Source organism: Oenanthe melanoleuca, chromosome 2 (assembly GCF_029582105.1).
Source record: "Oenanthe melanoleuca isolate GR-GAL-2019-014 chromosome 2, OMel1.0, whole genome shotgun sequence".
NCBI classification, from domain to species: Eukaryota; Metazoa; Chordata; class Aves; order Passeriformes; family Muscicapidae; genus Oenanthe; species Oenanthe melanoleuca.
In genome coordinates, this window is record NC_079335.1 from 75425376 (window position 1) to 75447945 (window position 22570).

The window sequence follows — 22570 nt, forward strand, 5'->3', positions numbered from 1 at the left end:
ATTTTTGCATAGTTATCAAGATTTATGCTTGATTAGTTTCTGCATTTTGAACGTATGGAATATACAAAACTTCAGTAAATTTATGGAGACAAATAAGTGACAATCCTCTTAATCACACACAGACTATGAAGCTCTCTAAATTAGCATATTTCTGAAAAGCTTCATTTAAACTAACTGATGTGAAACACAATAAATTATCAGTGAATGATCACTGTTTTGAGGCTATGTTTTAAGGGACAGATATAATCCTCTGGGCCAAGACATATAAAAAAATCTGTTCCTGAATATCATAACAGTAATGTCTAGCATGAACTAGCTCTGCCTTTGGCAACTGAAAATCTCAGGTTTTAACCTTCTGTGATTTGAAGTGGTTCATGTAGTTTCCCTTGATAAAATAGTATTTCCCAAATAATTTTTATAGTTTAAATGAAATTAATTCTTAGGCTTAGGATGGTTTTGTGGAATGATGGTATATATCCTCTTAAATATTCAATGCATACTCTCAAACTGAACTTTATATATTTAAAAAAAAAAAACAAAAAAAAAACAAACCAGGATATCTAATTTTTTTTCATCATATAATGTTTTTTTCCAGGATCTCAGTTTCTTATCTACAGGACTTTTCCAAATTAATACTTTTAGTCATGCTTATTTAAAAATCAGTGCTTGGAATGCTACATACTCTTAGGAAATCTGGGTGGGTTGTCGTTGACATCCGTGAGAGTAATGTTTACAGTGGTAGTACCAGCTAGTCCTCCCAGCTGTCCTCCCATGTCCTTGGCTTGGATTAGAACTTGATATTGTTCTTTCACTTCTCTGTCCATATTTGGCAAAGCTGTTCTTATTACACCTATGAGAAGAAATGGGAAAGAAAAGGAGCAAATAAACAAAGGGCTGCGATTGTCTACTCTTACAAATTAATACTGGATATCTTGAACCAGGAATAGAATTCTTGTGAATGGGTGGATGAGACACCACACAAAAACATGCAAATCACTCAGGGTTTTCAAAAGTGTGTTTGTCAGCTATCCAACCACTCAAAATGGCTGTTTTGTCTTTTCAATCAGGACGTGAATGGATGAAAGAGAATGATGCATTTTCACTAGGGATGTGAATGCTGTGATCAGAGGTTTGCCACATCAGGGATGAGGAACACGGCCTGGTACAGATTAAGGCAATGTAGCAAGTGGTGGCATTGCATTGTAGAGTCTTCAGCTGTTTCCAACCATCTACTTGACAATTAATTCAAGTTACGGTAGGCCAAGATAATGTTCCTTTGTACAAAAGGAAGTCTTTATTTGAAGACCCTTTCTTAGAGAAAGTTTCCTTGATATAGCATAAACATGCAATAAAAATTTGAGGAATTTCCTTTAAAAACAATTAATTTAAATATCACAGTAAGATATGACTTTTAGTCTTTTTTGACAGCCGCTGTCTAAGCAGATATGCCATAATCTCCTTTTTGGTATGCTAAAAATATACAGAATAAAAGGAAGACTTGGAGAGAGAAAGAGGGGGAGAGAAAGGGAGAGGTACTACTGAATACACAAATTAGCTGATAAGTTTGTATAAATCTAAAAGGTTTGGGGTACTAAAGGATTTTTCTTGAAATCAAATATGTAGGAGAAAATTTGTCAAAATTTTACAAATAATTATAGCATTGCACAATGCTATTTATTCAACAACAGATATCAGAAAATGTCTAGGTGCACATTGGTGCAGATAACATGCAAAACTGAAAAATAAACCAACTGGAAGTATGATTTTCCTGGTTATTATTGGCTTATTTTCTAGTATTAAACAAATTGATGTTAAAAGCAATTTTTTTACCTGGTGTTAAAATGGGTCTGGAATGGCAACAAGCAAACTTAAAAGACCATTCTTATCTTTATAGCAACTAACCACTGCTGTCTTAACAAACCAGAATAAGAACCATTAATACTTATAATACTTTTTAAGAGTCTAGAAATAGAGAGTCTAGACCTAAATCTGCTATTTCTGGAACTTATTAAAAATTCCCATTGAATTAAACTCTATAGCAATTTCCTTTCTTGCCATCTGTAACATGATGACAATGACAACCCTATTAGGAATCACTATTTTCCTGCCACAGGATGGCATGTACTATACTGCACGTAGTTTGCTCCAAAATTAAATCTTGAATTATAAAACTAAAAAAAAAAAAAAAAAAAAAATCATATTCATGGGATTCAGAAAAATAATTTTTTTTGCAAATAAGAAGAACTTTACTAGGTTACCTCTTGAATCTCTTAATCTTAATTAATGCTTAATTTGGCATTGTGGAGACAATATGTTCCACAATATTTTACAATATCCTTGGTGTGTTCATTCCAAGGAGGAAAGACTCGTGTGAAGGAAAGACCTCTCATGTTATACTATCAAGATTAAACAACATCCATACACAAAATTTCATCCATAACAAAATGAAATAACATAGAATTATAGATTCAGAATATGCTAAGTTGGAAGCTACCCATCAGAATTATGGAGTGCAACTCCTGCCTCTGCACAGGACACACCAAGAGTCACGCCATGTGCCTGAGAGTGTTTGTCCAAGTGTTTCTTGAACTTTGTCAGGCTGGAACTAGGGAGCCTCTTTCACCCCTCTGGTTGAAAAACCTTTCTCTGATACCAAACCTAAACCTCCCCTGACTCAGCTTCATGACATTTCCTCCAGTCCTGTCACTGGTTATGAGAGAGGACAGATCAGTACCTGCACCGCCTCTTCCCCTCATGAGGATGTTGACGACCACAGTGAGGTCTGTCCTCAGTCTCCTCTTCTCCAGTCTGAACAGACCAAGTGACCTCAGGTTCCCCTCAAGGCCCTTCACCATCTTTGTGACCTTCCTTTGGATGCTCTCTAAGAGCTTAGTGTGTTTTAATATCGTGGCACCCAGAACTGCCCCAGCACTGAAGGTGAGGCTGCCCCAGCTCAGAGCAGAGCAGGACAATCCCCTCCCTTGCCTGGCTGTGATGCTGTGCCTGATGCCCCCAGGACAGGGCTGTCCCTCCTGGATGCCAGGGCACTGCTGACTCAGATTCAATTGGCCATGGACCAGGACATCCAGGTTTCTTTCCACAGTGCTGCTTTCCAGCTCCTCATTCCACAGTCTGTCTATACATCCAGAGAGGTACCATTCCAACTGCAGAATCTGGTACTTGTCTTTTTTAAGCTTCATATGTTTGGTGATTGCCCATCTTTCTATTTTGTCAAAAACCTGCAGGATCTCCCTGCACCCAAGGGAGCCAACAGCTTCTCCCAGTTTAGTGTCATCAGCAAACTTACATAGCATTCCTTGCAGTCCAAGTCATTTATGAAGATGTTGAAGAACACTGTGTTGAGGATGGATCCCTGCAAAACCCCACTAGTCACCAGTCTGATGTCACCTCTTTCACTACAACCCTTCGTGCCTGACCCTTGAGCCAGTTAGTTGTTCTCCCATCACATGATGTTGTGTTTACCCAGCTGTGTGCTGGACATTTTGTCCAGAAGGATCCTGTGAGAGGTGGTATCAAAAGCTTTGCTGAAGTCCAAAAAGATTACAGAAAAAGATGACAGAAAAAAAAACCAAAAAAAACCAAAGCATGGGCACACAGTGGGTTGGGAAGAGAAAATGCAGTTTATCTGGTTGATATAGGTGTTCTGGGTATAACTAAGTGGCTTTCTCAGAAACATTCCAGGAGTTTTCAGGAAATGAAGAATGGGCTATCACTCCAGTTGTAAAGTTCCAAATCACCCACTCTTCATTCCTGTCTGGAAGTGTAAGGTCATTCTATATATTTTTCCTGGAAAAAACCTTTATCTTCAGGAAAAAAAAAAAAAAAATCAATGAAAATAATTTTTATGTCTAGCAATTCATGGGCAGTTTTCCTTTTTCTGCCTACTCTATTTCAAAGGCTTAGACAAAATACTGAGAAATATTATTTCTTCCAAAATCAGTTCATATGGACAGGACAAATGTGAATTAGAGTTATCTTACCAGCAAAATAGAAGAATTAAGTAGAAGAATCCATGGCAAGGAAAAGGCTATAAAGGTTGGTATTTCAACTTCAGCATCACAAAGAATATCTAAATTTAAATCTAAGGATTATTAAAATATAGAGGCCTTATGTGCATGTAATGGTATTCTGTGTTTTTGTAAATCCTTTTACCTTAAGATTTTACAATATTGTTCAACTGCAGAACCGAATAACTTTGAGTTTCTTTTTGTCTTTTCAGATGTCATCAATATCAATTGTGTAGTAAAATATGGTCTCCATGAGATTGCTGAAAACTAAAAATAGTATGCATGGGACTTGGACCAGAAGATTTGCTTTCCAAAGTTATTGACCCATAATTGAGCAGGACATCACTCACTTTTTGTAAAGAGAAAACACAGGTTCCAAGAAAAACCTACTGCATGAATATTAACATCAATACTCCTGCTGATACCAATTTGGATTTCAATAATATAACTGAAGTCATCTGAATATGGACTAGAATATCAAGTCTAACAAAACCTGGTGACATCTATTTGTAAATAAGAATATTGACCTCATAAACATATCAGAAAACTGGGGGGGAAAGGACATTTTAATGGTGGAAATGGGCATTTTCATAAGAAAAGAAAATACACAGAATAAGAAGAGAGCTAAGCTATTTTAAGAGAAGTTCTTGTGTTAAAAAACCCCCTTACATTAAAATCAGAAGACCAATCTTATAGCATTTAAAAATACTCCCCATATATAAGATTTGAGGAGTTAGAATGTGCTATTCAAACAATTGCTTTCCAGAAGGTACTGTATTGTATTTAACTACCCTGAAATAGCAATCAAAGTTAACTCTCCCACTTCTACATGGTTTTCTTATCTCCAACAAAAAGATGAAAAAAGATTAGGAGGTCTATAAAGACAAGGAGTAAAAGGAATGCCATGACATTCACACCTATAGAAGTTAAAAACTATTTAAGTGCACAAGTTTCATATCAGAGTAAATGTGTAACGATTCGAGGAAGGACTATGTGTAAAGTCATGTGCTTGGCAAGCACAGTCTTTATTTCACACATAAAGTTTTGGTCAATGGTTTCACAGTTATGACTCTGCAATGGGATCTTGAACTGGTGACAGAAATTTCCACAAACGTATCAACATCTGTGCAGTAGAAGCTAAAGAAACAAACAATGTTTGGAACTGTTTGGGAAGGAATAGAGAACAGAAGTGCTATTAAACAGCTGTATACATCCATATCAGCTCCCTTCCTGAATACTGTGCTCACTTTCTCACCCTGAGGAGGACAAGGATGATTATTGTTATGGGGTGGATTCTCTTTAAAGAAATCTTAAATCTAGAAAAGAGTCAATCCAGGGAGAATATAAATAGAAATTAACTGTTCACTATCTTATGCAATGTGTGAGGTGTGAAGCAATTTGAGATGCCACTCTTTCATAAAAAAAAAAAAAAAAAAAAAAAAAAAAAAAAAAAAAAGAGAGGAGCTGGTTCTTAACCAAATAAACTTTTGCTGTGGAATTTCTAGTCAGTGGGTATGCAGCTACTGTACTCCTGGACAAGTCAAATCTACCTACTGTGAAGTGGAAAAGTTGTGGAGGAGAAATACTTTTAGAATTTTAGTTACTTTGACCCTGTAAGTCACAGAAAAACTTTGTAAAGTCAAGTTCTTTGAAAATGAGAAAAATATTCCAGGGGTGCATCACTAAACACTTACTCTTCATCCCTCACCACAGCTAAGAAAGCCATCACTTTTGGAAACACCATACAGGGCAGAAACTTAGTACAGATGTTCTTGGGTTCTTTGAATAACTACGAGATTATGTCTGAAAATTATTTCTGGAATGCAAGAGATGGTAAAACAAGCCAACAACAACACAAAAAAATGCTTATTCATCTGCTGGCAATTCTGAGTTTGTCTTTGTACAGAAATGGCTTTCTTCCACTTTCCTGTCAAAAGAACTCAGAACATATTTCTGGCAGTAAAACTCTGCAGTGAAAAACTACTGTATAAACTCCTCAGTTATAAAATAAAGAATTGGGAAGAACAGATCTGTAGTACTGCCTCAGACCTGTGCATTTAGGAACAAATCATTAATCACCATCCTGTGCACTGTTATTCACATACTTCTAGAGTCATTGTTAGATCATGAGTAATTCTCATAATGTGAACTTTGTAATGCAAGACACGTTACAGCATATTATTGGTACTTGTAGAAGCATGAATCTATTTTTTTTTTTCCTGGTATAAGATTTTAAACTACTATGGGCTACTGTTTCACCAATCTTCCTCTACAGCTGTGTCCATTCTTTTAGCACATGAGCAACTCATTTAGGGTAATAGCCAAGTTTGCACGATGTTCCAGGGCTAGTAAGGTGCAGGCCACCACCTATGGTTGACTCACTACTGAGTAACAGATGAGAACATATAACAGAGACATTCAAAGTGCCATGGGAAAAATAGTTCTTCTTCCAGGTACTGCTAATTACTCTTTTTTTCTCATAAAACTTGTACTAAAACTCCAATTTTGGCTCCAGTAAATTTATACTCATTCTTTACAAAACTGAAATGAAGAATTAGGTGCAAAAAGGCAACTATTTTTTTCCTCAGACACCTGAAGAAGTTTTATTTCAGTTTAAAAGTAGAATTGCTCACTGCAAATTACAGTAAGATCTCCTGCTAAATGGAGCATGGAACAAAGGAATGTGTACATTGGAGATGGTGCATTCACAGCCTTACAACACTTCACCATCAGGGCTAAAGATCCTGAATCTGACATTCAAGTACATCCACATTGGAAGGCGGAACAATTTGCTGAAAGGAGCATATGGATAGCTTTCCCTGTAGCACACTCAGGGTGCCACAATGTGTGTCATTAACTGTGTATATTATCACTTCCTCAACTGAATTGCTAAATATAGAATCAAGAATGACATTTAGAAATATAGGATAAAATACCAAATTAACATGTCTACCAACCTCCCAAATACTTCAGTCTCTTTAAACATTGGATCATTTTCTGCTTACATATCCAGTAATCCCAGACAAAAGTACTGTGCCCCAGGAAAAGAAAAGGGAAGGAGACAATTAGCTGTTCCAAGTCTCAAATTAGTTAAATATAACAAAGCAATAATTGCTGGAGAATTTCTGACTGTGTGTTCAGCAAGTAAAAATGCTGAGAAGACCCAAGTTAAAAAAACTCAGTCATCAGGAAAAAAAAGTGTACATGTAGAAGATAAAGTTTTATCTATAGGGAAATAGTAAAACATTGATAAAATAATCATTCAATGTAAACATATTTTAGATATTCCAGGACTGATTGGAAAAACACATTTCTTTTGTTTCTACAAAACACTACTATTCATGAAAAGCTAGTCAACACTCAGAACTGAATCGTGGGAAATTGCTCTCCTGGATTTTGGCCATATCAGCCAGGTCCATATTTATTCATTGTAAGTGACTACATGAATGTAAAAAACAATGTTTAACTCTTCCACTGTTGCTAATATGCTATTTACCTGTTTTGGGATCAATGGAGAAATATGGTTGCCCCTGAAGTATGCTGTAAACCACTCTAGCACTGTTTCCATAAGTGGGGTCATCAGCATCTGTCGCCTTTACTTGAAGCACATATGCTCCTGCAAAGAAACACAGGCAATCACATTTTTGTCATAGGGAAGTCAAAGACCAGTGATTCAGACACACTAGTCCAGTTGCTAGTGGATTCTGCTGCAATTCTTGTTCCACTGGAAAAAAGGTGAGAATAAAACTGTTAGTTCTTCAGCTCCATGCTAGCAACAATCAAGGTAATAGCCGAGGCATAAAGGGGAAGAAAGGGAAAGGTATCCACTGTCAGAAGATACTTACAAATAGTTTATGATGCATGCATGATTTGCAAAAATCTTTTTATATAGCACATAAAGGATGGAGGCTTGGGAAAACTCAATACAAAATTTTGAAAAAGGATTATATCCCAGAACTTTGTGAAAAAGTAGACAACTTTGAAAGCAAAACATAGAAGTTGCCTTTAAAGCAAGTTTTTGGTCAATCAGCTCCTGAATCTTCAGTAAGATGAAGTGAACCAAGCTCTAAGTACATTAGAGAACTGCACTGCAGTCTCCTAAATTTTGGAATTCATATTCTTACTGTTGAATGAAATTAGGTGTTTAGGTCAGGTAATTGTCTTCAAAATCCAGACTTGAGTACCCTCGCCATTCCAATACAGCTCAGTAAGAAATAGAAGTACTGTGGAGGATGTGGTCCTTGTCACTTTGTTTTCAGCCATTGCTATAGACCATACCTAGTGCAGTTTTCTTTACATTACAACATAAAACAGACCAATGGAGCAAAAGAAATGCACATGAAAGTAGAAAACTCACTGTAAATTGCAACAATCTGCAGAAAAGTCTTGTTCCTCCTCCTGGTTGCTAATCTATTTACTTTACACTGCCCCATAATTAAAATACTTTTCAAACTATAAGCAAAAGTAACTGTCACATTGTTAGTCTTTCCCATCAGCTTTGAAGAATTGTTTCCTATGATCATCTGTGCAATTCAATGTTGGAATTTGCAGTGCTGATTTGGAGTGAAGGTTGACTACACAAGAAACATAACAGTGATATATTATCTCCACCATTCCTGTTTTAAGCAGCTTAGTGTATTTGGAGGTCATTTGGCATTTTTTCAATAATACCCATGGAATAATGCAAGAGCTTTAAGACTGCTACTTTTCTGCAAAGAAAATCGACAAGCTTTAAAAAATATTCAACCTTAAGGGGCTTTTCAAAGTTTAGTTCTGGGAGTACCTCACTGAGAGATGTTCCATGTGAAAGGTCCTAAGACTTAGGCAGCAAAGCAACAGCAAAGGTTAATTGTTTGGAGGACAATTTTTTCTGTGCCCAGCCCATGTAATCTTGTCAGATGAGAACTGACAGTGGTGCTGAAAGGTTTTGTACTAGCATTGTAAAAACACTTGCTGTGTGATGGCAGCATCAGACTTCTCCAGTTACGGTTTATTGAGCAATAGAGAATGAAAAGCTATTCCAAGAGATATTCTATCTCCTGAGGAAAACACAAAAATATAAGTGTTATTTGATTAGTAATCACTTTTTACAGCTAATGGGCACATCACATTCTTAAGCTAACAGCAAGCTCCATTAAAATCAACTTCTAAAAGAAAGAAAATATTAGCAAATATTGAATGAAAATTAATGAAAATAAACACCATAGCTGTATCCATATCTATAACTCCTCACTCAAAAATGTGACCATGTGACATGAAGGAAGCAGAAACTGACCATCAAACTACCCGAAAATTCTATCACTGTCCGAGGTGCTTAATGATCCCTGCACATACTGATTATTAGTGTAAATATTCCTAGGTACATGCTCCAATTGTCCAACCTTCTTACACAAAAGGAGGGAGAAATGTTGATTCACAAACTAAGTTTTATTAAAGGAGACACACAATGTCTGATAAATAGTTGGCACTGAATATGAAAAATAATCCATTTCACATTGACAGCATTTTCAACTGCATTAACTAATCTGTCAGATATTTTTCAACCAACATAATATGTAAAGTTGATATTGTTATGAGAGTTCTGGCATGTTGGTTTGTATTTTTTTAACATGCTTTCAGTCATTTACTTATTTAAATGTATACTTAATGTCTTAAATGGGTTTTCTGAAATTGGTTTCTCACCCTTTCAGTATTATCAAGCATTGCTCTTTGTATCTAACAAGCTTTCTATTTTATTGCAAAGCATGAAACCAATATATTTTTAAAAGTAGACTATAAAATCAAATTATATTTTTCCAGGCAATAATACAGGGTGCTACAGTTGAAAATCCTTAATGCATGAAGGTAGTAAAGAAGGATCACATTAACTATAGTTCATGACATTTTAATTAAAACATATACTTACATTACTACATGGAGTAATGAAATTAACAAAAAAGATGCAATTTTTTAAAAATACTTTAATGATCAACATTTAAATATATTTTAAGTTTTTTTATGTGCAGGTAACACACATTTGATGTAAGGCATTATAAAATGCAGAAAAAAAATGAATTTTGTGCTTTAGTTATTTATCTTTTAGAAGGAGAAAAAAAAATGCTAAACCATTCACACAACTCAAGAAACGGTATGAAATTTTAAAGATTGTGTTTTCTTTGAAGAAGTACAACTGGTATTGAGAACTAACATAATGTAAATCACAGCAAGCATAGTTACCTGAATTTTACTCTAGCTAAAACTAAAGGAGATTCATCAATAAGTACAAATAGGATGGAGCCTAAGAATTATAACTTGTTGACATTTTCTGACAGAAAGAGCACTAATAAAAACCTAGTTGTTTTTATCAGAATAACTGGAAGGAAATATAAGATCCCTGAGTTTATACCATAACAGAAAGGTTTATGAAATATTGATTTTATTTCTAGAACAATTACTATTTTTTTTCTCAGAGTGTCTCATTGGTAAAAATGCTATTGTGCCAAAATAAAAAGAATCTTTGAAAGAAGAGAAATATTGATGAACTCTCTTCCCATGCAAGGAGTACTAGAAGGAAGTTTCAAATATTCTAGTATCTGGTTTGAGATTTGGCATTCATAAGCAATATGAAAATCTCAAACCGGATACTAGAATAAAGTTTAGACCCTCCCAAGTTCTGAAACAGAGTATTTAATCCATTTATTGTCTTTCTTGTTTTGTTTTGTTTTTTCTTATAAAAGAATCAAATACTGATCCTTTGTATTATTTCAACTTGGAAAAGAATTTCACCTCCACCAAAGTGTAGATGGGGTAGGATATCTTGCTCTCTGTGGAGCTATTGCTGTCTTTCAAAGTAATCAAGCATGAAATATGAGTTTTTTATGTTTAGTTTGTTGACCTGAAGAGCATGACAAAGAATAAACAAAACTTGACTGAGTCTAGATAAAATGATTTTTTCATTGTAAAGGGAAATGAGGTGCTTCAATGCTGTGAGAATAATGGCACAGACTTATTTAGACACAATTCCTGAAAAAAATAATGTGCAGTCAATAGAATTTCAAAGACAAACTAGAAAGGACATGGTGATAAGTGATGCCTTTTCTTATTAAGAACTGCTTGCACTATGCCTGCAAATCCTATTAAGTTTGGTTACCAAAGCCAAAATTCAGTGAAGTGGTAGCAGTGCAGTGTTTTTCATAGGAAGTGAGGGTGGCCTGCTTTGAGACTTTGAAGAGGCAAGAGAAGGCTGGGTGGGAGCAGTAAGTTTTCAAGGTTAGCTGAGAAAGAAAGGGATGGTGAAATTATAGTAGGCCTTGAGGTGTTCCATGGGCTCTGGATGGAGCTTCACTCCACAGAGATCAGAGGTTCAGAGAGCAGGTGACTCAGGCCCTCATCCTGCCAAATTTTGAAATTCTCCAGTAACAAAGGTATCACTACTTTAGTGATCCTGTGAAGCATATTCCTACCTCAACTCTTCTTTGAAATTCAGGACTCTGATTTTGCTGCTTTTCTTGTTCACCTTTTTTTTTTTTTTCTTTTTGTCTTTTGTTAGCAGAAAATGAGTATGTGACATAGTATGTGAATTTTCATGGAATTACTTTTTGTAATGGACTACCTAAAGTAGTGTCACTTACTTCATGGTGAGTAAAGACATGATTTCCTTGTAGAGTCAGAAGAACTGTCATCATCTTGCTGCACAACCTCTCCCCTTCCACATGCATGATTTAGTACTTTTGAAAGAAATTAGATGATTGTGATTTTTTTTTTTTTATGGGCAGGGGGAAAGAAGAGCACAGCTGCTGGCATAGAAACTAACTAGTTTGTGCAATATTCTTTCTAAGCAATTCCAAAAATAGCACCATGGCAACCCAAACAGCATCCATCTTCTTATCAGAATTCAAGTAGAAATCTAATCAACACATTTCATAGTTGTGGGTTTGGGGTTTTTTTTTAAGTTTAAGAAAAAAAAAAAAGAAGTGAATTTATGGCTCACTGCAGCACTACATTGCAATTCAGATCAGGAGATTCCGTGTCTCAATAAATATTACCCTGACCTGCCACTAGTACTTTCAGCAAAACTCCAGTGCTCGGAAGACATGTGCATTTGTAAAGAGAGATGCTGACATTGCCCTTTTGGGGCTTATCTTTTATAGAAAAATTACCAATAATAAGTTTTGAATATATACTCTGGACGCTGACTCCCACAAAAGTAATGTGAGAAAGACATATTTTACTTGGAAAACTCAGTTTCCAGTTTATGCATTCATGGCTGTGCAGCCCTGATAATAATACAAGCTTGCTGGCTCCATCAATAACTTGAACACTAGACACAATCAGGGAAGCACACTTTATTTCTGTTTTGCATTCCAGACATCACCCTGAACATATATATTTCTCTCAGCTGTCAGAAGCAGCCGTGGCCACAAAAGTAATAGTGCCATTCCCTTTTGTAATTGATGAAGAACAGCAGCCTTTTGCTAACAGTTTTGCTGTGCTGGTAGCTAAAAGCAGCTGTTGCAAATCTCAGCATTTAGAGCATAATTAAACATATTTCTAGTACGTCTAGAAAAACATTTAACTTATACTGGCAACAATCCAGGGAGTATGGAAGCTGGCTTTTTTTTTCCTACTGGTCATCCCTATCTCCCTTATGGATGATGAGGGTAAACAGGGGAAACCAACTGTGGGGGCTTTAGCTGATTATTTTGCTTAGAAACCAACAAAGCAATTATTTTCTTTCCCCCCTCCCCTTTTTTTTTTTTTATTTTTTTAATACCATCATCTGTTGGGGTCAGCCAGAGTTAAGAAGCTCAATCTGGCTAAGCTAATAATGCCTGTTACTCACTTTATATTTATTTAATTTATTTATTTTTATTAATTTAGGCTATTCATTTTATTTTAAAGACATTTGCTGCTTACACTGTCTCAAGGCTGTGATAATGTTTACAGAGGTTACACTTCTGAAGAAAATTAGGAGCTTGAAATAGCAGCTAATAGTCTATACCCAATATGCACATAAAGGAGTGGCCTGGTAAAGTAACTGCTGGAAATTATGCATAAGGAGAATGGCAGAGGAACTAATTAGCAAATACTAAGCTGAATATCTGTCTGTTTGAAAAATACGTCTCTGGAGAATTATTTTTCCTTTCTGTTTTCAAAACTGTTTTCCTCTTTCCAATATGACAGAAGTTTTTCTTGTATAAATGAAATTTAGCAAATAGAAAAATTTAGCTTTGACTTTTCCTTTTATCATCTTGACGACCTGATTACTTTTCAGGCTATGACTCTGTAGGGACTTAAGTCTGCCAGTATACCTTCATGGCTAGGATAGGTGAGATAAAAATAACCAGTGCACTCTAATCATGATAGCTCTGCTGGCAAAGCTCCCACTGTAGATGTCTCTGTGCTGGTAAAAACATGCTTTTACTGTCTTAGTTTATGTTTTACAGGGAGGAGGTTTAAGTTGTATTAGAAGAACCTTTATGATATCAAATGCTATGTCTCAAAAACTTTTCCAAAACACTGTAGGAAATCAAATGTGTCCTGGGAAATACCTTCTGCAATGGAATTACAAAATAATAAATTTTAGCCCTATTCAATGCACTGAAACCTTTAAGGCTTGAGGAAAAATGAGTCAACTCCAGAATAACACAGAGTTGCTATTCATTTATTAATCTGTAAAGTTGTTTCAGTGCAATCAGACTCAAATGTTCAAAAAAATACTAAGTATTAAGTTCAATTTGAGCAAGGAAAGTGATACATTGGAACTGATTCCAAGCTGATGCAACCTAATGATTGTCATGACATTTACCTGGACAGGATTTGTTAGTATCAGCTGCATGGCCTTTCAACAACACAGATTCTTCTCATACCAGATAAAAGAGTACCAGATAAAAATTTTTTAAGCATTCACTTTTCTCATGGAAGAGTTCCTGGAGATTCTTAATTGTGGCAAAGAACTTGAAATTGTGACACTGCTCCTGACAACCTCCAAGCCTTCTTCCACCCAGAATAAAGTACGCCAAAAAATGGTGGCCATGACATAAAGAACTCAGGAGAAAGCAAGTCACAGTGTTACTTCCACTATTTTATGGTTTGAATTTTTCATGAGCTGGAGTTTCACACATCAATTCTTCAAATGTCAAATGATTTATTCAGACTGTAGTAATATGAAAACTCAAGCTTTACAGAGGATAGAAGAAAAAAATTACTGTGAAATAAATGTCATTCATAGTGTATGCCAGCTAAAGAGACCTGGTTTTGAATCTCAGTAGATGTTCTAATGTTATATGAAGGCTGGGTTGTTTCACTGTTCTTTACCAGATATTGGGCCTGTTTAGAAGTTATTTAAATCTATGTTCACCCAGGTATCTTTAGCTAAGCAAAGTTAGTTTCTACACCAGTATTTGATGAAAAAAATATTTTAAATTTTGAAAGAAATAAAGAAGTTTATCAAGGCATTTTCCCCAGTAATATTTAGAATCATGCAGTTAGGCTCTAGAATTGGTAACTGAATTACGTACTTATGTGGTAACATTTCAAGGGGAAGACATTTGGAGCTTTTGATGACTGAGCACTTCTAAAGTTTATATTGCATGTATCACAGTTCTTCCTACCTTCTTAAAATGTTGCAGTTAAATCTCTCACGAAGGATGCAGAACAGTCTTCATGAACATTTTTTTCCTTTTTTTTTCCTCTTTTTTTAATTTTTTTTTTTTTTTTTTTTTTTTTTTTTTTTTTTTTTTTTTTATTAACCCTCTTTTCCTACTCAAAATCTACAAATATCCCTTGGGCAATCTTGGATTAGGCAGAGTCATGGAAACATGCAAATTGAACTGTAGAATACATCAGTGACTTCTACACAACCAAGTATGCAATGAGATTCTCTGTGAAAGTTGCTGACTTTAATTATTTAATCAGAATATTGCTTTGAAGACTTTCCTGCTACTTGAAGATCGAAGTACTGAAGAATCCATAGAATTTTACTCTAGATTTGCATTAAAATTTTAAATGTAATCTGAGCCATTCAGTGATTCAATTCATAATGTTAATACTATTCCACACAGCTCTCTGTATCAATATTCAACTACAACAACCTTCTGTAGTGAGACAATAACCCCACACATCCACCAGAGGGGTATGACTATAGGAGCTTCAGAACATGGAACAACATGGACATCCTCAGGCTTGACAAGAGGTTCTCCTCATGCAAATTTATTTGCAGGAATAAGAGAAATGGCAAAAGACTGATTGTTATTTTAAGTGACACCAGGCACATCCTCCATCATAAGTGGTATTTAAAAAAAAAAAAGAGGGGGAAGAAATCCAGCATCTGAAAACACTCGGGATGACAAGTCCCTGTGTAAGTTCTGGTCTGATTCCTACCCATGACCAATTTACACCATACAAACATACCATTTCCAAATACCTTGTACCTTGCACCACAATAATTAGACAAATTATTCCTAAAACAAAGCTAATGAACTAATTTCCCTTGCTACAAGAACTGTACAAGAAACTGAAGGGAGTCAGGAGTTTGTGATGGATGAACAGCTTGAACATAGCTGAGTGTGGTGACTCTTCTCATCTGAGCTTTGTGTTCCCTCTCAGAAATGACATCCCTATTGTAGGAATGACCCAGTGACTTATAAAGGTACAGACTGAGGTCAACTTCAGACTCCCTTAGTAATTCACAGCAGTTGATGGACTTTGAACATGCAGCTGAATCATCCTTGCAGCAGAAACTCTTGAGAGAGAGTGGGAACAAACAACTCACAACAAAAAACCATGCAGGCATTAAGGTTACAAGTGGATAGACTTTAAATAGAGCCCTCATGTTAATGGTAAACACATAATTGATTCCACTTTGTTCTTTTACTAAAGGGATTGTAGCATCACTGTCTTTGGAAGTTCTTGAGAACAGATTAGATATCCATTAGGAACAACATATATGTGATGATCCTCATGGAAATGCATTAAGTGAATCAGATTCCTTCTGCCTTAGCTTTGTGATGTCATGTACTGCATAAAGACTTTCCTCCCTTCAGAGAGCTATTGTATCCTTGTTCTTATGGCTATCAAAGAAGTGCTTTATTTGGTTCAGGAGTGCACTATTGAAGCATATCTTTCCCTTGCCCTCAGTACACTCTTTCAGCATGTGAACTGGATTATTTTGGGTTAAAGCTAAGCAGGAAGGTAGGTGTGCACTTGATGCAGGGCTACTGCTAATAGGTATTTCAAATACTCTGAATGCCAAGTTCTGATCACACACTCTTTCATCACATAGCTCTGGTTCTATTGTGTCATGCTAGTAGGACATCACTTTATTTTCAGAGCCTTTAGATACTATAGCATTACATAATATCATTATTATTTTACATCAGGAACAGTTGCAACTTAATTAGGAAAAATCTATAAAGTTTTAACTGAAGATAGAAAATGCTATCATAGTACAACTACACATATTTGGCAGATTTCATGACACTGAAAAGAGAGCATTTTAGTGATTAGGAGAGAGAAGAAATTCAAACCACAAGGTCATATTTCACATATGGAAGTTTTAAGTATACACACTTAAAACTGATCATGAGTCCTATCTCAAATATCTTCTATCAATGTGACAACTCACTCCTTTTTATGTGTTTGCATTAGTTTTTGATTTTTTTTCATAAAATTATATTTAAACCTTCTAGTGTTCCAGTCTGATTTTTTGTCGATCTGAATGGTAAATCCAATTCTGTTTACTTCATAATTTGGATCAATACAATGCTTTGATAATACAGTCTTAGTAAATAAAACCTCAAGCATCCTTCTCAGCAGCCAGATTTCTGTACTGAGTGCTGCCAGAGTAGGGACTTGCATCCAGTTTTTTTAGAAAAAGTCAAGTGAGTCAAAGGAAATGTCAGTGTTTCACTGGAGGAATGCACTTCCCAGGCATAACTGGGAGGATGTTCTTTGCCAAAAGGTCACAGAAACATGCTTTTCATTTCTTTCTGCCTTACTAAGCACAACTCAATTTCAAGATACTGTGTGCAGAGTTTTTCTCAGCAATGAAAAAAGGAACCTTCATACCCTCAGTGGTAGATACTGCTCTAACACAGTTTAATATGTAGTGACTTTTGGTGCTCTGTAGGGTGGTGGTAATAGAAATGTCTTCTGTTACATCATTGGTCATGACATAATATACACAATTTGGAGATGTAGCATTAGGCAGAATACCACACCATCCCAAAGTAAGACATAAAGCAGCACATCCTATTTCTAGAATTTCTCAAATGTCTTTGAAAGAATTATGGACTGCAGTCAAGAAGCAATCAAATAACAATCTCAAGAGCTGACAAAATTACAAATAATTGCTTATTTTGAGCAATATTTTATGAAAGAAGATATTTTATGATAGAAGAAAACATCTTGCATCCTGTGGCTGTGCAAATCCCCAATATTCTGTTTTGGTTGGCTTGATAAAAACTGAAAGACAGTGTGGCCTTTGGAACAAACAAAAAACCTGAAGCAAAAATATTATTTTAAGGTAACATAATGCTTATCAATACATGAAAAGCATTTCAGTTTTGAGCATGGTAAACAGGCAAGAGCAAGAAAGTTCTTGTTTCCAGGGTTGCTTTAGGAGTGGAAGACACTCAGATATGCTGTGGGAGTTCTCAGTTCTCAGTTCTCAGATGATTTTTTTGCCTGAGGAAGTTCATATTTGTACTGCCCATCTTTCTGGAAAATTTCATACATGTGACTGCTTATATACTTTTACATTTAATTTAATCATTCACAAGGGTGTATTCCTGTTTTCTAAAACTGCTTCCTGACTCATGCAATGTTACTGTATCTTTTATTTTGTTCCATCTCAGTTTCTTCTGTATGAGCACTCCTGAACAATGGAAATCTGTGTTTTCAGGAACATGAAACAATATTGTGAAGTGAGCCTGAATAACTTACATTTATCTATGATAGGTGGAATAAAACCATTGCTGGAAGAGAAACAAAAATAAATGGAGTCTTCTACATAAATTGGACTATTACATTAAAAATATTCCCTGACACATTTTTATGTATACATAATTGGCTAACTGGCAAATAGATTCAAGACATCTTGAATTGAGCTTTTAAGTGAATAAAGTCTTCACTGACACAAAATTGACTTCAGTAGCATTCTTGCCATTTGTGACTCAGTTTTAAAGTCTTATGAGAGATTCAAGACAGCATTACAGCAAGAAATATAATGGAGAATATGAAGAAGAAGGAGATTTGAAGTATGGGGCAAAACCCCCTCCTCCTCTGTTTAGAGAAGAGTAAACCTCTAAGATTGCTCTATTTTAAAATTAAATTGTTTTCATGAGTGTGTCTTAATTGTGGATACTGAAGTTTTACTGTTTAACTTCAGGAATTTGAGACTTCAATCCCAACTGTCTAAAAGTTAATGTACCTGCCCATTCCAAAATGTGTTCATGAATCAATTAAATTTTCATTCATCTGTTGTCTGAAAATAAGCCTGAACTCTGATGGAGTAGTCTCTGATATACTGACTGTGAGGTTTGTGGCTGCAAAGCTTCTAACTGGAATGATGCCAGAGCAGATGAAGAGCCAGCCAGTGATCCTGGGGTTATTGCAGGTGATATGAAAGGCTGTATTAAAGGTGTGTGTAAATGTGACTCTCTTCCCTGTATGCCAGAACTAAGTTTAGACCTCCACCCCCAACAGTTCTTGTTTAGCCATGGCTGACAAAAGAAACTGTTCTCATAGCTAGTCAAAAAGTGTATATTTTGGCAAAACGTAATCATTATCCTTATCTTTTAACCAGTTAAGACTGTTTCAGCTCATTTTATGCTGCCCTTCCCATTTTAAAGTCCTGTTTGGGAAGGCTGAGATATTGTTCATGCTAAAATTAACAACAAACTTGTCATTACCTTGGGTAACAAAAGACCATATATTTAGAGGCTCCTGTTGTTTTGAAATACAAAATCTATTTAGCTCTATCACTCTAGATAAAAGCAGATGTTTTCTGTCAGATTGACAATTATCCAGAGAAAATGGATAAAATTAAATTTTCATATTTGATTTTGTGAGCTTTCAATTGGTTCTGAGCTGCCTTTCTGTTGGAATTATTGACTTGAAGCACTGTCTGCATGATTCTTCAAGCATTCCTTTCTTAAAAATCATGGATAATGCATTCCGAATCCACGATATGTAATTGAACTCTGTTGAAACTCTTAAAATACAAAACCTTGTGTCACCTATCTCAGATAAATACAAGAAATCCAAAATATTTTACTCCCCCTTGCAAAGAGACTTTTAACACTTTCAAAAAAAGGGGTACTTAAATTCAAAATAATTTAAGATCTTATGTTTCTTATTACATTTCTCTAACTTGCTAGATCACTTTTAAGATTTTAGCAATTACAAAAACATGGTAGCCAAGGTTCTTTTACCTAATTCACTTGAAACTGGCTCAGAAAATTTTCAAAAGTTTATAGAAATGTACTTCAACCTATGTGTCACAGAGGCTAGAGGAGACAAAAACCTCCAACCTTTAATAAATTATCATTTATTTCCCAAATCTAAACATTTTTGACATAATTTTCTTCCCCAAGAGCCACAATCACATTTGTCAACTTAACTGATCCCTGAAATGAAATCCAAATTATTCAACAGGGATAAAATTAGTAGCAAGCCTGCGGCATAAGACAGCAGTTGTCTTTAGCATTAATTTTTGGTTTATTAACTGCTAAAGATCTACAGCAAATGAGATCATACAATGATACTGGAGTCCAGTTGAATAATCTCTTATTCCTGCAGCAGAATAACTTTTTGTTTGTTTGTTTGTTTGTTTGTTTGTTTGTTGTTTTTGGTGGTTTTCTTTTTTTATTTTTGTTTTTGTTTGGTTTAGTTTGGTTTTATTGGGGTTTTGTTTAGTGTGGTTGGTTGGTCAGTTTTGTTCTTTAATCTTTTTACAACTCTGGAACCCTTTAGATGAAGTGGAACACGTGTATCTGCAAAGGCACATTGAGACATTGAGGTGCTCAAACTTCCAGCATATGAAAGCAGTAAGTTCTCCATTTTACTCTAAAATATATTAAGGCTTCTAGTCATAGGACAAGTTACCATATAGAACCAAAATCTATCCAAAACAATAAAAATGCCTAGCCATTTACTGAGCTGCTCAAGTAATCTTTCTTTACAGAACGATGATACTTTACCTCAACTCACTGCAGCTCTTCTTGGCTGCTGAGAAGACTCATACCTTTTGCAATTTCCAGCCATATACCTATTCCCATTCCCATAGCCTCCATCTAGAGAGCCACACAGAGGAAATCCATCCAGTTTAAACTGCAGTTCTCACAGCTACTTACTGCATTTGCTTACCCTCCCTCTTCCTCCTGGCACATACCCTACTGTGCCTGTCATGCAACCATCTCCCTTGTGCCCCTTTCTTCCTCTGGGCCTTCCACTCTTGAACCTTGCCCAGGTCTAACTTGATAAAATGTTCCTGAAGTAGCTTCTGTTTTCCCTAGATTTCTCTCTTCAGGAAAAAAAAAAAAAAAATCTGTTTTATGCTGCCTCCTTCCCACAAAACAATGCTTCCAGATGCAGCATATCCAGTCATTTTTGGTTCTTCAACATCAACTTCAACATCAGCCTACTTCCCTGGTTTTCATTTTCTTTTCCATTTTATTTTATAAAACTACATTCAAAATAACTATTTTTGACGCATTTCAATCTTTTTAATCAATTATAGGATGAATAAATGAGAGATTCTATTTTCTAGAAATGTATTGCAAATGAAATATTTCACACTGCATCACAACAAGGTTTTTTCTGGATCCATTGCATCTAGTGCTAACAAAAGGTTTCCTGTCAAGATACTGACAAAAATATACTAACTAAAACAGTATGGACACATCTAAGCAGTGCCAGGTCACTTACAATTTTCTGGCTTTTAATTTTTTTTATTTCCTAACTCTGAAGGCTCTATGATTTTTCTTTTGGACCATCAAAAGTTTAAAAAAAGAAAATTAATAGTAATTCATGTTAATGGGGACTAGTTGAGGAGAAATGTAAAGGAATACATTGGAGAAAAGAGGCTTGTTCATTTCATTGCTATTGCAGCTAAATCTAATGCAGAATACAGTCTGATTTTCTTAAAATTCAGTAGGCATGTGAAGACCACATTGAATGAAGGAATGTGCTCTTTGACCATTTTGTAAAAATGTCTAATTAATTTTCCTTTGTCACTTTCAATATGTTTCTATTGCATGCTTGGGACTTCTGGGGTTCCCAATGGTAACTGAATTTTGCAGCAGAAAATTACTGTCCTCAAGTAATCCTAAGAATTTCTCACTGAAAACTCTTAAGAACACATCAGTTGCTGGTTGTGGCCACACAAAGAAAGACTCTGTTTGGTTATACTTCTTATTTTACATGTCCTTGAATATTTGTTTATTTAGGACAAACGCTTTTTTTTTTTTTAAGTCACCTACAATATTTTCCTCTTCACTATAAATGAAGATTATGTGTTTCTTAAATATTCTTCTCATGGATGACCATATAGGTAAAAGGAATCCTATAGACTGCATGCTGTTTGGCAGAAATGAGATCCGGGAGTGTATCCTGTTCATCCAGTTACCTGATGCAATGTAGCAGGTAAATGCAATATACAGAAGGTGCTAGGGTACACTGTTGTCAAAGATTCCTATGGATAAAGGGCACCTGTTTTATCTGCATGGGAATAACTGACTGGATAACTGAGATTTCCAATGCTGCTGGTAACCAACAGAACACATTTACCGATGACTGCCATTGTGTTTGAAAAGCAAGAACTACTACTACAGAAGTCCTCAAATCAACTGAGTTGCAATGCAATGACAGAGTAAATGAAGGCATTTCTATCCCCCCCCAAAACTCCCTGAATCTTTATATTATTTGAATTTCCTGTACTCCATTCAGAAAACTATTTCAAAGAATTATAGAGTAGGTTCTTTAATAGATGCTCATAGCTATGAACAGAGAGTTCAAGTAAACACTTAATAAATTGTTTCTTGCTAATTTACTTTGATGTCTTTATTATTCATATGGCATTTATTGTGCAAAAATAATGGTAATTTTCCAAAATGAACAATGGTGAAAATTATGTTGTTAATAACTGTTACATTTCTTTGTATCTTATTTAACTTTTAGCACTTCTTGCAAAATATTCAGTTTTATGGTAAAGGAACAGACTCTAAGTTATGACTTCAATTTCCAGGAAAAATTTTCCAAAGGACAGATCCACCAGATGGTGCCATTCACCTAGCCAGATGAGGAATTTGGTCCATTAAAGCTTTCAATTTCTTATTCATAGATAATATTTAATAATCAATATATCCTTGATCAGTATTTTAACACTGTCCTATGCATTAATAAATGTTATTCTGATTTTTATTTAAAGACCTAAACTTGTCATAGCCTCTGTTTCTCAAGGAAGGGTAGGTGGGCAGAGATGATCCACCATACTGTTCAGTAACAGAGTGTTCAGTTTTGGGGTCCTTTTTTTTTTTTTTACTGAGAAGAATAAAACACAA

The 22570-nt window shown here is 35.4% G+C and overlaps 1 protein-coding gene across 3 annotated transcripts in view; it reads right to left on the minus strand.

The window, feature by feature from the left end:
- The window catches only part of CDH12 (cadherin 12), a 519546-nt gene that overhangs the window by 64572 nt on the left and 432404 nt on the right, over positions 1–22570 (minus strand). For all 3 annotated transcript variants that reach the window (XM_056485304.1, XM_056485303.1, XM_056485302.1), the window contains 2 exons: positions 7525–7644; positions 683–850 (listed from right to left, as the gene is read on the minus strand). In XM_056485304.1, coding sequence (XP_056341279.1) covers positions 683–850; positions 7525–7644 — 288 coding nt within the window. The remainder of the gene's footprint in view (positions 1–682; positions 851–7524; positions 7645–22570) is intronic.